Raw genomic sequence first — 14987 nt, 5'->3', positions numbered from 1 at the left:
AGACAAAACCTTCTGGGACATTTTTGCAGCATTCTGGTGCGGCAGAGAAGAGCAAGGAAAGGGTCCATGACAAAAAAAATAAGACTCTCATGTCCATATTAAGAAGTATATACAGATCCGGGGGGTAAAAACTTTGGAACGGGATGAAGATGTCAACATTTTTCTTATTTTGTTTAAATATCAATTAATTTGTATTTAGTACTGCCCTTCGAAAAAGCAGCAGAAGAGACTTACATGTTTCCCGGAAGACAAATTTAGTAAAATTTACGCTGATCTTCAAATTCAAAAAGTGCCCTTTAAATGGCATCTCATCATTCTTTTACCCTGTATAAATAAGTGTTCTTTATAAATTTATGTAGTGTTACATACAGTGCCATGGAAGCTTCCAGCTCTGAGGCTGCGACGTAAACTTGTGTGCCGTCTCATCAGGATCTCTCTGGCTGTGATATCATTGGGTAATGAATGCTTATTGGTATAAGACACTGTCTGTTAGGCATAATGGATAAAAAATATATAGATCACAATTTGTGAAATATTCCAAGGCACAATAAAGTAGTAGGGACATTATTAACAATGTTATGTCCCACTACTTATTCCACATATACTAAATACTACAAAACTGAATCATTCAAGAAAACATTAAACTTTTCTATAAACATGGTAGTTTTTGTTCAGTGTCATGAATCTCTCTCTGCCTCTTGAGGCCAAAGGGAGTGATGTTTACCCACACAGTTCTCACTAGCTAGCCTCCTTTACACTCACCCCCTAAACCTCACTCCCATCCGGGTCATGGCACCAAATGTAACCCGACCTGCTCCGAGCGGGATTCGAACCGGCGTCTCCGGCATGGGAATCACATTCTCAAGCTCACCTCTTGAGGCAAGGGGAGTGAGGTTTACCCGCACAGTTCTCACTAGCTTGCCTTCTTTACTCACCCCCTAAACCTCACTCCGGGTCACGGCACCAAATGTAACCAGTTCAACTCTACCTGCTCTGAATGGGATTCAAACGGTGTGTCCGGCATGGGTGGTGGTCGCAAAAGAATGCTAGAAAAGGACGCTAAAGACCACAGTCTCTATCGTCAGTCTCTATCGTCAATCGCTAGAGCGCGTCTTGAGGCCAGGGATGTGAGGTTTACCCGGACGGCTTTTAATAGCTTGTCTCCGTTACAATAGCAAAGCTATGATATAAACAAGTAATAAAAACTCAGTGAGTGTTTTAGCGCAATTTTCTCACGTCATGGGATCACAACACTAAGAGATAGTAAATGAAACAGAAAATAAGTTGCTCGAGAATATAACTTTCTCTTGAAATTCAAATGAACTTTCTGAAATCAAATCAGCAATGGATAATAAAAAAGGCACAATCACTTGACTAGTTGAACATCATTTTTTTTATTAGCTCATTATTTTTTACATCTTGTGTTCACTCAATATCCTCGATTTTCTCTGTATCAGCTTCCTTTTCTGCTTTGTCCTCTTCAGATTCTTCCTTCTTTTCTGCTTGATTATTGGCTTGTGACTTTGTAAACTCTTCTTCTGCTTTCGAGATATTTGCCAAAACATCCTCTGAAAGCCACGAGTCATCGTAGAAATCAGATACGCCTGATGAGGAAGCCGTTGGTGTGGATGTCGCCATCTTTTGTCGCTTTGCTGAACGTTCTTCCATTTATTTTGCAACAACCTCTTGTCGTTTTCTCATATATTCTTGCTCCTTCTCCAAATCTTGATCGATACCTTCATTGATTTCTTGCCGTAATTCAGTGGAATTAATTGTGCTCATGACTCTTGTGAATACCTTCCTTACGTATTTCTGTGGAACAATAGTTTTATAGGTGAAAAGGCAATATTTTTCTTATTTCCCTTCATATAAAGTTTTAATACATTTTTGAAGCATAAAGGAAATATTTTTGATCAATTCTTTTTTTCTAATATTATTGTAAATTTTAGAAGCTATCGATTGCAATTTGTTTCAACTCGATAGCTATTATGGTTGCCGAGAAATTTGCAAAAAACAGAATTTTTTCTGGAATTTCCAGGAAATCCAAAATCTTTTCCTGGATTTTTTTTTGTGCGTTCCCGAGATTAGACCTTCCTTAACATAATGCCGAAAACCCGAAGTCTCTAGGTGGTCTGGTTGAGGAGTAGATAGAAGTGCAAGATTGGTGCGCACAGACAGAACAGAACAGAAATCATGAGTTGTTAATCGCAATTTTGTCCGGTGGAAAATTGCGCTAAAAATATTAGCTTTGAATTTAATATAACACCTAATATCTTTGAATTTTTAGTACTTTTAGCAATTCCAATATTGTAAGTTCAGGACATTCTGTCACAACTCACCCTCTGTCTGATCTTGTACATGTTTTTTGATAAGAGTTCATGCATACTTGTCACATCAGATGACAAGAACTTCTTCCTGGACTTTGAGGCATTCTTTATTTCTTCACTATAGTAAACGAGAACAGAGAACAGAAATCAACAGGAAGCAAATCACTGGGATTCTCCTGTGACTTCTAGTAAAATGATTAATCTATTAGTGTAAGCTAAATTCAGCAACAACAAAAAAAAGCAAAACCAGTTTCTGAGATTTCTGAGAAGCATAGGACAGGAAAAGAAGTGACTGTGCAAAAAGGAGACGTACTGTAATGAAATTAAAGAGGGATCTGCACTGATGTCACCGGACATTGTGTCCAGTATCTCCATGGCGTTCTGAAGCTCCAGTTTCTTATACAGAGCCACAATGCTCGATTCAGGACGAGTATCACGGATTAAAATCTTGCGAATGATCCGGTTATTAAACTTAATGAACCTGACAATCAAAGATTTTATAGATCAAAACAAATTAATCTCACAATCAAAATCACATAAAGCAGATAACAGAGTGTACTGGACTTTACATTTATATTTAGCTTCTACATATAAACTGAGTCACTGAATAAATGTCCTTTTTCCATTCAGATATTTTTCCAAAATTGAACATAACTATCTTAGGGTAATAGCTGTGGTAGTAACTAACAGGAATAGTCTTTATGACAAATTAATTTACATAAGCCTGAGGCTCATGTTATAATGCATGTTCACATATAGACTGAGACAGAGCTGTTAGACCAGTCTAACTGGTGGCACAATTTTAAAACAAATAAGAAATGAGGAAAGTGGAAACATGACACAGAAATACTTCTACAGTACTAAGCCACTATCAGCAGAGAACTGTTCTTTTATATTCAGAAAAGCTGTGTAGAGGAAAAAATAACTAAAATGTAAGAGTCTGACTCTTACTTGTCTTTCCAGTAGTAGTGACTCCATTGTCCACATAGATCTTCTATGCCTGCAACAGTGTGCTCCATTAACTGAAACAGAGTAATGGTATCAAGGCTAAATAAACTGATTAAGATTATTCATTAAGTGTGTTTAAATGAAATGAATGAAACCACTGAAAACATACCCTTTTGTGAATCTCAACACTGATGGTCTCTTGGTTTCGATTTGTCTTACGGACATTCATTAATTTTAGAAGAGGTCTTATTGTAATTCCCTGCAAAGAGAAATTGTCTTTACTATACACTACCGTTTAAAATTCTGCTGTCAGATTCAGATTCAGATTCACTTTATTAGCCATTTGCAGTATGAAACCACATTGGAAAAAATGTACAAGAAGCTCAAAGTGCAAAGTCGACACTTACGATGACACAACACAAAAAACAAACAAGCAAATGCCACATAAAAGTCTTAAGAGTAAAACGCTGTACATTAAAAATCTATACAAAAAATTTAAAGCCTATTTTAAAAATGCTTTGTTTAAAGTGATCACAGCTTGGGGAAAGAAACTATTTAGATGGCGATCAGTGGAACATTTGACCGAGCGATACCTTCTCCCTGAAGGAAGCATTTCAAAAAAGGCCCTTGCAGGATGGCCTGAGGCATCATTAGCAAGTTGTAAAGCTCTTTTCAATAGTCTAGCTTTATATGTGGCCTCCAGGAATGGCAGAGTGCAGCCAATGGTCCTGCTGGCTGAGCGAACCACTTTGTTCAAAGCCCTCTTCTCTCTTAAAGTGAGATTGCCAAACCACACATTTATACTACTGGTTAAGACACTCTCAATTACACAAAAATAAAAGTTCAAAAGAATCTTAGTATTTTGAGTAAACTCTCGAAGCCTACGTAAAAAGAAGAGGCGCTGTCTCGCATTCTTAGCAATTTTAGTCGTATTTGAGCTCCAATTCAAATCGTGAGAAAGAGTCACACCCAAAAATGTACATTTCTCAACAATCTGCACATCAGAATCATGGATAGTAATAGGCAACTGATTCCTGTTGTGACAAAAATCAATAACAAGTTCACACGTTTTTGAAGTGTTCAAAAGCAAGTTATTTTCTCTACTCCATTGAACAACATTCTCTACCTCCTCTCGATAATGAGATTCATCATTTGAACTAATCAGCCCAATGATAGTTGTATCATCTGCATATTTGATTATCACATTATTATCATGAGATGCCACAAGATCATGAGTGTACAGTGTGAACAAGAGTGGACTCAAAATACACCCCTGCGGTGAACCAGTGCTAATATACAGCTCCTCAGAAATGCAACCATTCATTTTGACCCTTTGTGGTCGACAAGTCAAAAAGTTAAAAATCCATTTACAAATGGCATCATCAAGTCCAAGACATTTCAGTTTGTGAATGAGCTTTGTAGGGACCATTGAATTAAAAGCTGAACTATAGTCTAAAAATAGCATTCTAGCATATGATTTTTTTACATCAAGATGCTTATAGACAGAGTTCAAAGCAAGGGAAATGGCGTCCTCAACACTTCTGTTTTTCCTGTATGCAAATTGAAGTGGATCTACAGACACAGGAATTTGATCTCTGATAAAGTCCAACACCAACCGCTCAAAACTTTTCATCAAAACAGATGTCAGGGCCACTGGCCGATAATCATTCAAACACGTCACAGGTGTCTTCTTGGGCACTGGAATTATGATTGATCTTTTAAAGCTGACTGGAACAGTGCACTTCCTAAGTGACATGTTAAAAAGATCAGTCAGAACAGGAGCAAGTTGCTCGGAGCACAGTTTAAGAACACGTGGAGGAATACAGTCCGGTCCAGGGGCCTTTCTAACCTTCGTCCTGGACAAGACCCTCTGCACATCCTCCTGAGTGATGGTAAAGCTCTGGTCATTACAAGCTGTGAGAACAACAGGTTCAGCATTTTCAATTTCAAAACGACAATAAAACTCATTTAGTTCGTTTGGCAAAAAAGGGTCAACATTGGTGATGATGGATCTTCCTTTAGGTTTCCAAGCGGTGATGGAATTTAACCCTTGCCACATTCGTCGTGAATCCCCCTCCATGAAATGTCCCTCTAACTTAGCTCCATAGGCTCGTTTGGCGGCTTTAATGGACCGCTCCAGAGAATATCTGGACAATTTATACGCAGCAGCGTTACCAGATTTAAAAGCCATGGCCCGCTGTTGTATTTTCCTATTTACTTCCGCATTATACCACGGGTTCTGACTAGCGTGCCGTTTTATTACCTTTTTTGGAACACAGCAATCGATACAATAGTCAATATACCCAGTCACTGCATCACAATACTCATCCAAGTTATCTGAATGGAACACAGACCAATCAGTAGCATCAAAACATCCTTGTAGTTTCACTTCACTTTCCTTCGTCCAGCACTGAATGATGCATGATGAAGGTTTTGATTGTTTACTCCTCTGTACATATGTAGGAAGAAGTAACACAGAGGAGTGATCCGATTTTCCAAAAGCTGGTCTAAGCCTGGATTGGTAAGCAGATTTAACGTTACTGTAGCAGTGATCCAGGATGTGTGCTCCTCTAGTTGGATGTTTAACATGCTGATAGTAGTTGGGAGAAGCAGTTTTAAGATTACATTTATTAAAATCCCCAGTCACTATGACCACAGCATTAACATAGGAGTTCTCAAGTTTGTTTACAATGTCACTTAATTCACTCACGGCAACAGAAGTGTCCGCTCGCGGATGTATGTAAACTCCACACAGGAACATCACGGAGAACTCCCGTGGGAGATAAAAAGGCCGGCATTTCATAATTAAACATTCTAAGTTTGTGTTGCAAGTTTTGTTCACGATGACACAGTCCGTGCACCAGAGTTCGTTAATTAAAAAACACACACCTCCACCCTTCGATTTCCCGGTGCGCTCTTTCACCCTATCCAAGCGGTGGACAGAGAAACCTGGTGGCTGGAGAAAAGACTCCGGCACCCCGCTGTGTAGCCACGTCTCTGTCAGGCAAAACACGGAGCAGTCCCGGGCCTCACGCTGGGTCTTGATGCGGCTCAGCAGGTCGTCCGACTTGTTCGACAATGACTGAACATTCGCCAGGTAGATGGATGGCCAGTATGAGTTTTCTTACATTTATTCAGCAAGGATGCATTAAATTTGAATTAAAGTAATTGATTAACTGACCATAATGGCATTTATATTGTTACAATTTATTTTATTTTAAATAAATGCTGTTCTTTTCAACTTTCTATTCATCAAAGAATCCTGAATAAATATATGACGTTTCCACAAAAAATATTATGCAGCATAATAAACTGTTTTCAACATTGACAATAATACGAAATGTTTTTTGAGCAGCATATCAGAATTAATTCTGAAGGATAATGTGACATTTAAGACTGGAGTAATGATGCTGAAAATTCAGCTTTGCATCACAGGAATTAATTGGCCTCAAAGCAGAGACTACAGTGCGCCTGCCCGGAGACCGGAAACCAACATGCCAGCCACAGAGTACGCTCCAGTGAGAGAAACTCCTGGGTCTGTTCTAGTGATAAATTCCTGTGTCTGTTCCAGTAAGATAAATTCCCCAGTCAGTTCCTGTGAGAGGAATTCCTGTGTCTGTTCCAGTCAGAGAAATTCCCCAGTTCGTTCCAGTGAGAGACATTTCTCAGTCCATTCCTGTGGAAGAAATTCCTGAGTACGTTCCAGTGAGAGAAGTTCCCGAGTCCGTTCCAGTGAGAGAAATTTCTGAGACTGTTCCAGAGTGTGAGATTCCCATGTCCGTTCCAGTGAGAAATTCCCCAGTCTGTTCCTGTGAGTGAAATTCCAGACCCAAGCCCAGAGAGTTCAGCAATCACCATAATGGCTCTGGCATTGTATCTCCGGGCCACACTCGTCCACTCCAGCCCCTGACCAGAGTCCGCTCCAGCGTCTGCTCCAGACCAATAGTAGCTTCTGCATCTCATGCCAACTTTCCTTTGTGCTGCAACCAGTGACCATGACAATTGCTGTTTTTACTGTATTATTGGTCAAATAAAAGCAGCACTGGTGAGCATAAGAGAGCATAAGATTGTTTTTAAATCTTGCTGACCCAAACATTTTAATTGTAATGTAAATGTAAAAGCCATATATGGATCACAAGGAGTTTGCGTTTTTGACTACCTCTGGAAGTGGTCGAAAGTGGACAATCAAGACATTTTAGACCCTGTTTACACCTTTATTTAGTGTCGTCCACTTGTGATCTGATCGACCAAAGCGCATAACACTTAATATCAGGTGTAAACAGGGCCTCATATTCATGGCCTAACATCAATGCAAAGTGTTGAACAAATATATGAACAAGTTAATGCTGTACTTGTAAAGATGGTTCATTAAAAAGGCTTGTTTGAAACGCAAGCACTTGTCAGCAAGACTCAGTTGCTGTGTAAAGGTACCTGAATGAACACTGTGAAGATGATGACAACAATTGTGCCTGTGATGCATGGGCGTCGGAACCATTGTATATGGGTGGGACCGGACCCACCCACTTTTTAAGATCAATGATATTATACCCACTCACTTTTACCGTCTCTAATTCAGCGCATTTGTCTGTTCGCTTTTCAGAGCGTCGTCAGTCAAATCCATTCCACTTGAGGAATTAAATTAAATATTTTTTTTAATTAAAATTAATAAATTAAACTCCATTTCCGCTGAATCGCTACATTATATTTCTCAACGAGCCGCAACTGACGAAAGTAACCGCCCGTTGTACCTTTCCAGTCAAATATTGCGTTGCAAACATCAATAACAGCTTTAAGTTGTCATTGCTGGCAAATTACCATATTAGGGGGATAATCCACGGATAGCTGTGCATTCAATGCACGACGTGACGTGGAGGCAAAGCACCGCCCGACGTTAAGTGGAGTTTAGTTTACTTGTTTAATTAAAAGGCACCAGAATGAAATGGTATTTACTCCAGTAACATTTTTCTGGGGGAGGACCCACCCACTTTTTTTTTTCTTCCGACGCCAATGCTGTGATGAATAGCTTTTTGTGACCAGTGCTCTCAGGGAGAGTGAAGGCCAAGGCAAAGGACACGGCTCCTCTCAGCCCACCATAGGTTAAACCAAACTGATCTTTGAAGTTAAAAGGAATTGTACGGAAGGGGTTAATGATCTGCGTTAGGACCAGGATTCCTAAAAGAAAATGGAAATATAGTAACATTTGAGCCAGTAGCTCAAGTTATGTCATTTCAGATGACAATTTGTATTTGTTCCCGACATACTGTCAGTCTGTGCATTAGTGGTGTGGAATTTACAGGTTACATCATTAGACCAGCACGTGGCAACAAGTGACCATTTATATGATTCGTTGAATCATTCCTAAAGTTTGTAAGTTCAAAACACTGATTCATTCAGGAACAACACACAACTGTTTGATGCTCGAAGACATGACTATTGACTATGCTTTGATTGGATCTATTTCTGTTGGTGGAGATAAAATAGGCAAACTAACTGGCAACTGTGTCTACTGTACGTTACTTATATTTCTTATTTGATGGTTTGTTAAAAGTAATATCAAATAGCAATAATCGCAATCATGCTGGTGTGTCAACACAGCTGTGGCGATATTGTTTAATTGTAACCGATGACAATAAGAAAACGACCTGGTACTATTAAAAACTTCCTAATAATTTGAGAATTTGTTAGAATTCTCAAATGATCTCCCATACCCAGGCCTCTCCAAAGCAGAGCAAATAGCAGCGTAAAGGGTATGTAGCCCCAGTTCCACTCATGCTCTGTTGTTATGGTAACAACACCCAGGAAAAAAAAGATCAGAGTTTCTGACACACTTCCGAGCATCTTAATAACATGGTGAATAGTGGTGCAGGAATGCTGGGATACATTCTCCTCCACGTAATACTTCATAGTCAAAGCACAGGTTACAATACTGTAGAAACAGGAGCACAACGTTCAGGAAAATTAATGTTAGTTTCAGATATCTGGAAGCAAGCTTTTACTCAGCTGACAGGGAATGTTTTCAGAACTTTCAAGTCAAGTCAAGTCAAGTATATTTGTATAGCGCTTTTCACAATACAGATCGCATCAAAGCAGCTTCACAGTATTAAATTAAAATAATACAACAAGGTTTGTTTCTAGTGGAATTTATTGATAAAATCAAATTAGATATCCCCAGAATATCCCCAACTGAGCAAGCCAAAGGCAACAGTGGCAAGGAACCGAAAAACTCCATCAAGTGACCTAATGGTGTCCTAAAACTCCATCAGGTGACCCAATGGAGAAAAAAAAACCTTGGGAGAACCCAGGCTCAGTCGGGGGCCAGTTCTCCTCTGGCGTTTATTAACTAGAGGCCGGATTGTAATTTGAACTGTAAGATTAAAAATATTATATGAATGCCTGGCTGAAGAGATGCGACTTTAATCTAGTTTTAAACTGGGAGAGCGAGTCTGAGCAACGAACACTATCAGGAAGGCTATTCCAGAGTTTTGGAGCTAAATGAACTTTCCTACTGTTCTCAAGGTTCTCTCAAAGTTATGAACAAACATCCTTACAGTAACATTAATAGAATGTTTGTTCATAGTTATCTGGTTAATAATGTTCCCAAAACTTTAGCGCAAAAACATTATGGAAACTGGATGCTAGTTGGATGAAACTGGATGCTAGTCAAACATTTTTAAATGTTATTACCTGTTTTTGAATGTTCAGAGAAATTCAAAAGTAACAATCCCATAATGTTTGCAAAATGGAATGTTCTTAACGTCCGCATTACCAAGAAAAAAAAACTTTCTTTAAAGCATTTTAAAAACTTGATGTTTTGAACAGTCAGATAACGTTAAGAATTAAAGTTTTATAACTTAATGGTAACGTTAGCAAAATGGTCTTAGAACATATTTTTGTTAGCTGGGTAAGGACCCCTTACTTACGCCATGATCGCAAAGAGCTCAGCTAAGAGGTAGGCCAGGTAACTGTACAGGAAGATGATTAGAGGCTCGATCTCTCTCACTTTTCCAGTAAAGCGTGTGGTGAAGGCTGCCACAAAGCCAAACAGAAGGCCGAAAAACACACCACCCAAACCCACCACAAAGAAACTACCTATGTCCAGAAAAACTTCTCCAGCTTCAACCTCAGGCATCACTGCTACATGATTGAAAAGATTATACAGCACCTGGAAAAATAAAAAAAAGTGAGGACGTCCCAGTTACTAATGTAACCCCTGTTCATTGAAGGAGTCCAAAAAAAGAGAGTCCAATCACCTTCGAGTTGTAACAAAACAAGCGAATGTACATTGGCTAGTGAGATTGGCAGGGCAAGCCACTCCCCGTACATACGGGTATACATAAGGCAGCCCGCAACTCACTCATTCAAGTTTGCACTGAGGATCTGAGACAGGCGTTCCCTATCAGTTCACGTTCAAAGTTATGTCAGAACTGACTGATGCATTGGGATCCCTATGAAATGCGTCACAACCACTGCCACTTTGCAGCGCCCCGTGAAAGTCGCATAGACCTCTGTACCTGGTGGGGCGGAAGGACATAACTTTACAAGGGGATAATCATTAGCTGCTGTTCCTTTCTGTTTTACCCTTATACAGCCCTGACTGGTTGGATAACACTAGGGAAGCATGCCTAATTCAGATGGAAAAGGACGTTACGGAGACCACATCCTGCTCGTAGGGAGGTAACATGTGGAAATACACATATGGACTGATGAGTGGAGCAGTGCTACATATGGAAAATCCCTGCGGTAGGTCCTGCCTAGACAGGGATAGAACCATTACCAATGCAGAGATGGGGCAGTGTGGGATCTGCCCAGGGAAACAGGGAAACTGTACCGTGGAAGAATAGACATATGGTATTACCAAGAGGGAATCATAATGGGGGCATCTAGCCCAGTGAATGCCTGAAATGCCTGACCCTCGGATGCAAAGCATAGAAACGGTCTGTGTCAAGGTAAAACCGAGACATAAAAGTACACAACATTCAGGTCGATCGCTGCAAAACCAATCTTTGTGGCAAACGTACATGAGGATGTGTCTCTGCGTTAACATCTTGAATGGAAGCTTGTGGCGGGCCCAAAAGTGGGTACCGCTGGCCGCTGAGCCAGCGATGGGACAGAAATTGCTGAAACTTTTGAAGATTCTCCACCCGGCCCTACTCCGGGGGAAAGAGCAGTGCGTTCACCGTCTCCTAAAGAGCAGCTCCCTCCATCGCTTGGTTGCCCGTCTCAGGGATGGTGTTTCACTGACAGCTTAGAGGGTTTAGCGCTGGCTGAAACAGGCTGCGTTGCCTTCCTGCGGCAGCTCAACATTGCGGCTTGGGTAAAGGCTGCTGCTGTGGCCACACCAGAGCAGATATATAGACGCCCCAGGGGGGCGCCCTCTGTGACTGCTTCTGTACTGCAGAGAACTGCTGGTCATTGTCGCAGAAGAGGCCGGCCTGGGAGATGGGGGAGTCGAGAAAAGCGAACTTGGTCGGCCTCCTTCATCTCAGCCAGGTTCAGCCAGAGATGACTTTCCTGGGCCACTAGAGTGGACATCGTCTGACCGAGGGCCTGCGCTGTGATTTTCGTTGCCATTTGCAGTTCCTGCATCAACTCCGGTTTAGAACGACTCTCGTGCAGCTCTTTTAGCGCTTTGGCCTGGTGTACTTGCTTGGTGGCAAGAGTGGCCGAGAACTTATAGGCCTTGGATGGGAGGCGCGGGCGATTCCGCCAGGTGGCAGCACTTTGCAGGCATAAATGCACCACAATTGCACGCTCCACCTGAGGAATCTCCATGTAACGCTTGGCTGCCCCACTGTCAAGGGTAGTGAGAGCGGAGGAAGCAGTTAAGCAGCTTCTGGCAGTAAAAGGTGCCTTCCACGACTTGGTGACCTCCTCGTACAACTCTGGGAAGAAAGGAACCGGGCAGATACCAATCATCCAGTCGCGAATGTTTGGGACCTATTGGAGGCGGCCTGGGGGATGCGTGGCAGATAACTCTGACAACTCTTCGAATTGCGCTCCCTGATGGGGGCAGCACAGGCAAGTCTTCATCCCCAGAGGACTCATACCCGCTCTCCGATGCAGCTATTGACATCCAGGAGAAGGACATCACCCCATGAGAAAGACCAGCAGCCTCACCCGGAAACTCCACAGCCTTCGATGGGGTGGGGGAGTGGGAGGCCCATTGGGACTGGCCCGGCGGGAGAGCTCCCACTATAACCATCAGATCACCCTGAGTATTACCTGAAGTGGTCCTCTGCAGTGCAGAGAAACCAGAACGGGGAATAACAGAGGGGACTCCACATTTTTCAAGGTATTGGAGTCTCAATCTCAACATTGCGATAGCCATGTTCATGGTCATGATCCCACATGATTCATCAACGAATGCTGCCTCAGCGTGCTTATGGCCCAGACACATGAGGCAGATCGTGGCTGTCAGACGGGGCCAGGAAACGACCGCATCCAGAAACACACAGATAGAATGCCATCTTGAAAAAGACAAAACGTCACCCATGCTTGCTCTTTTAGGGAAAACTGCTCTTTTAATAGCTGAAGCGTCCAGTGATGAAATCGCTGCACTTACCTGTGCAAGTTTGCTCTTTAACTGCGAGCACCGCTGAATGCGCCATCTCTCCAACTCAGAACTGCTTCCTGCTCGTCAGCTCACACGATAGATGATTTACGTAAGTGTCTGGCTCCGCTCGGCTTCGAAGCAAAAGCTTGAATGAGTGAGTTGCGCGCTGCCTTATATACAGGTATGTACAGGGAGTGGCTTGCCATGCAAATCTCACTCGCCAATTTATTAACACTCGAAGGTAATTGGTCTCTCAGGCAAGATCCCAATGCGAAACCTGACCGACTGATAGGGAACTACTGACACGTACATAATACACAATTGATGCACAAATACAACACTTTCAGAAGGATTTTTTTCCAACTGATGAATGATAAAAACATTTAAAGCCAATCAGAATCCAGTTTTGAAACTACAGCAAAAGCTTATAATAAACATAACAATATTGTGTGTTGGCATGGATGCTAAATAATTTTTGTTTAGTTGTCTTTATAGTTATTGTTAGTATAATTGTAGTATAATTTCAAGTATATTTTAAGTATACTTTATGTTGTAAGTATCCAATGTTCTAGTGGTGTAAACTTTAGTACACAACTAGTTTACAACTATGTTTTTTGTTTGTACTGCATCTGTACAACAAGTGAACTTATATGTATACTGATATAGTCAAATTCTTGTAGCACATTTTTTAGTTTATGAAAGTGCACTATGAAGTATAGCCTACTCTTAGTAAATTACTAGTTTAAATGAATACTGCAAGTATACTTGTAAGTTTTCATTAAATGAACTTACCGTCATACAGTACTTATAGTTTAGTATTTATATATTGTTTCACCAATTTTAGTGTTTTCACAGCCTTCTAAAGTGTTCCCATTTAGTTTTTTAGTTTTTTTGAAAAACCTTTAACTGTACTTTAAATAGATTTGAAGTAAATCCCTATGTACACTGCCAGTGGACTACACAACAATTCAGATGCTCAGTATAGGAACATATCTATTTTCTTTATAAATCAATATTTTCAAACAACGTAAGTTTATAGGACTATGTAAAACTGTGTGAAAAAAAGATTTAATAGGCTACTCAATAAAAAGAGTAGAATTACAAGCCAAGTAGCCTACCTAGAATACTTAATTATACTTTCAAGTATATCTCGATCAAAAGATTAAAGTGTAGGCCACATACTTAAACTTTTCTGTCAGTATAAGTATCCTGTCAGGTATACTTAAATGTAAATTTAAGTGTATTTCTGTGAAGTACACAAAAAGTAGACAAAGTACTTTCTTATTTTTAGATTAAAAGAAGTAACACACTTGAATACACCTCTTTTTTGTAAGGGATATAAGAGATATCACACTCGCAGTTGTGCGACAATGGCTCTATATCAGCACGGCTGTGATTATATAGCCTACCCAAACATGTCAAAGTGAGTCAGAGAAATTAATTCATGCATTAACTGGAAAATTAAAATAGAAAATTATTTAATCAGAGGGGACCATGGTAATTGATATGTCTTATAAATTTAGACCTATATACACTGTAAACAAATTCTAACCTCCCCAACTCAAAATTTTCTAGTGACTGGTCACATCTAAATTTTTCAATTGGCGCAAGTGAAATTCTGTAAATTATCAAATTAAATTTACAGAATTTCACTTGGGCCAATTGAAAAATTTAGATGTGATCAGTCACTAGAAAATTTTGAGTCGGGAAGGTTAGACATTCTTTACAGTGTAGGTACATTAAGTACATTTTTAATCTTATTATCTTACATTTTAATTTAACTACAGAATAAAGTTACCATTCTGACTAACCATATGACAAAACAATTTAAAATAAATAAAAACGTACTCGGTTACTGACGTAACCTCGGTTCTCTCTAGTAGAGGGAACGAGTACTGCGTCTTAGCTAAGACGCTGCGGGAAAAGTCTCTTTTCACGAATATTGAAGCAAAAAATTATCCTTAATTTTAATATTTGTAAAATGCATTTGCAGCAGTATGCAGCCATAGGCAAGACGGCTCGTTTGCTCATTGGCTGTTCTACTAGCAAATGCATAAGCCTATCGAGCGCAGGCTGATGCAACATCAGACCAATGAGGCCACTTCCCGCCGACGCGGGCGTGGCCTAGCCCTATAAAGGTAGCTCGAAAAGGCTGACTC

At 40.5% G+C, this 14987-nt stretch overlaps 1 protein-coding gene across 1 annotated transcript; it reads right to left on the bottom strand.

Annotated features, from left to right (window-relative positions):
- Positions 1-17: 17 nt before the first annotated feature.
- slc9a2 (solute carrier family 9 member 2) lies at positions 18-10583 on the bottom strand. Its single transcript, XM_084420347.1, has 11 exons — positions 10196-10583; positions 8984-9201; positions 8236-8447; positions 7828-7867; positions 7707-7744; positions 3445-3534; positions 3279-3349; positions 2641-2808; positions 2340-2445; positions 1675-1812; positions 18-489 (listed from the first exon to the last, which is right to left on the bottom strand). Exons 1-11 carry the CDS (start codon positions 10402-10404, stop codon positions 352-354), a joined length of 1428 nt encoding a protein of 475 aa, XP_084276473.1. The 5' UTR covers positions 10405-10583; the 3' UTR covers positions 18-351.
- Positions 10584-14987: the final 4404 nt, after the last annotated feature.

The sequence above is a fragment of the Rutilus rutilus genome (assembly GCF_951802725.1).
Source record: "Rutilus rutilus genome assembly, chromosome: 10".
Classification (NCBI taxonomy): domain Eukaryota; kingdom Metazoa; phylum Chordata; class Actinopteri; order Cypriniformes; family Leuciscidae; genus Rutilus; species Rutilus rutilus.
Note: the sequence above shows the minus strand (reverse complement) of the source record. Positions and strands in the feature narration are given on the sequence as shown.

What these genes read in the sequence shown, in the direction of transcription:
- slc9a2 (XM_084420347.1), bottom strand. Translation starts at nt 10,404, where the DNA reads ATGCCTGAGGTTGAAGCTGGAGAAGTTTTTCTGGACATAGGTAGTTTC. An exon ending in ATTAGAGACGGTAAAAGTGA is followed by an intron (nt 7,745 to 7,827) that starts GTGGGTATAATA and finishes CATGCATCACAG; the next exon opens with GCACAATTGTTGTCATCATC. An exon ending in TCTTCACAGTGTTCATTCAG is followed by an intron (nt 3,535 to 7,706) that starts GTACCTTTACAC and finishes TTCTCTTTGCAG; the next exon opens with GGAATTACAATAAGACCTCT.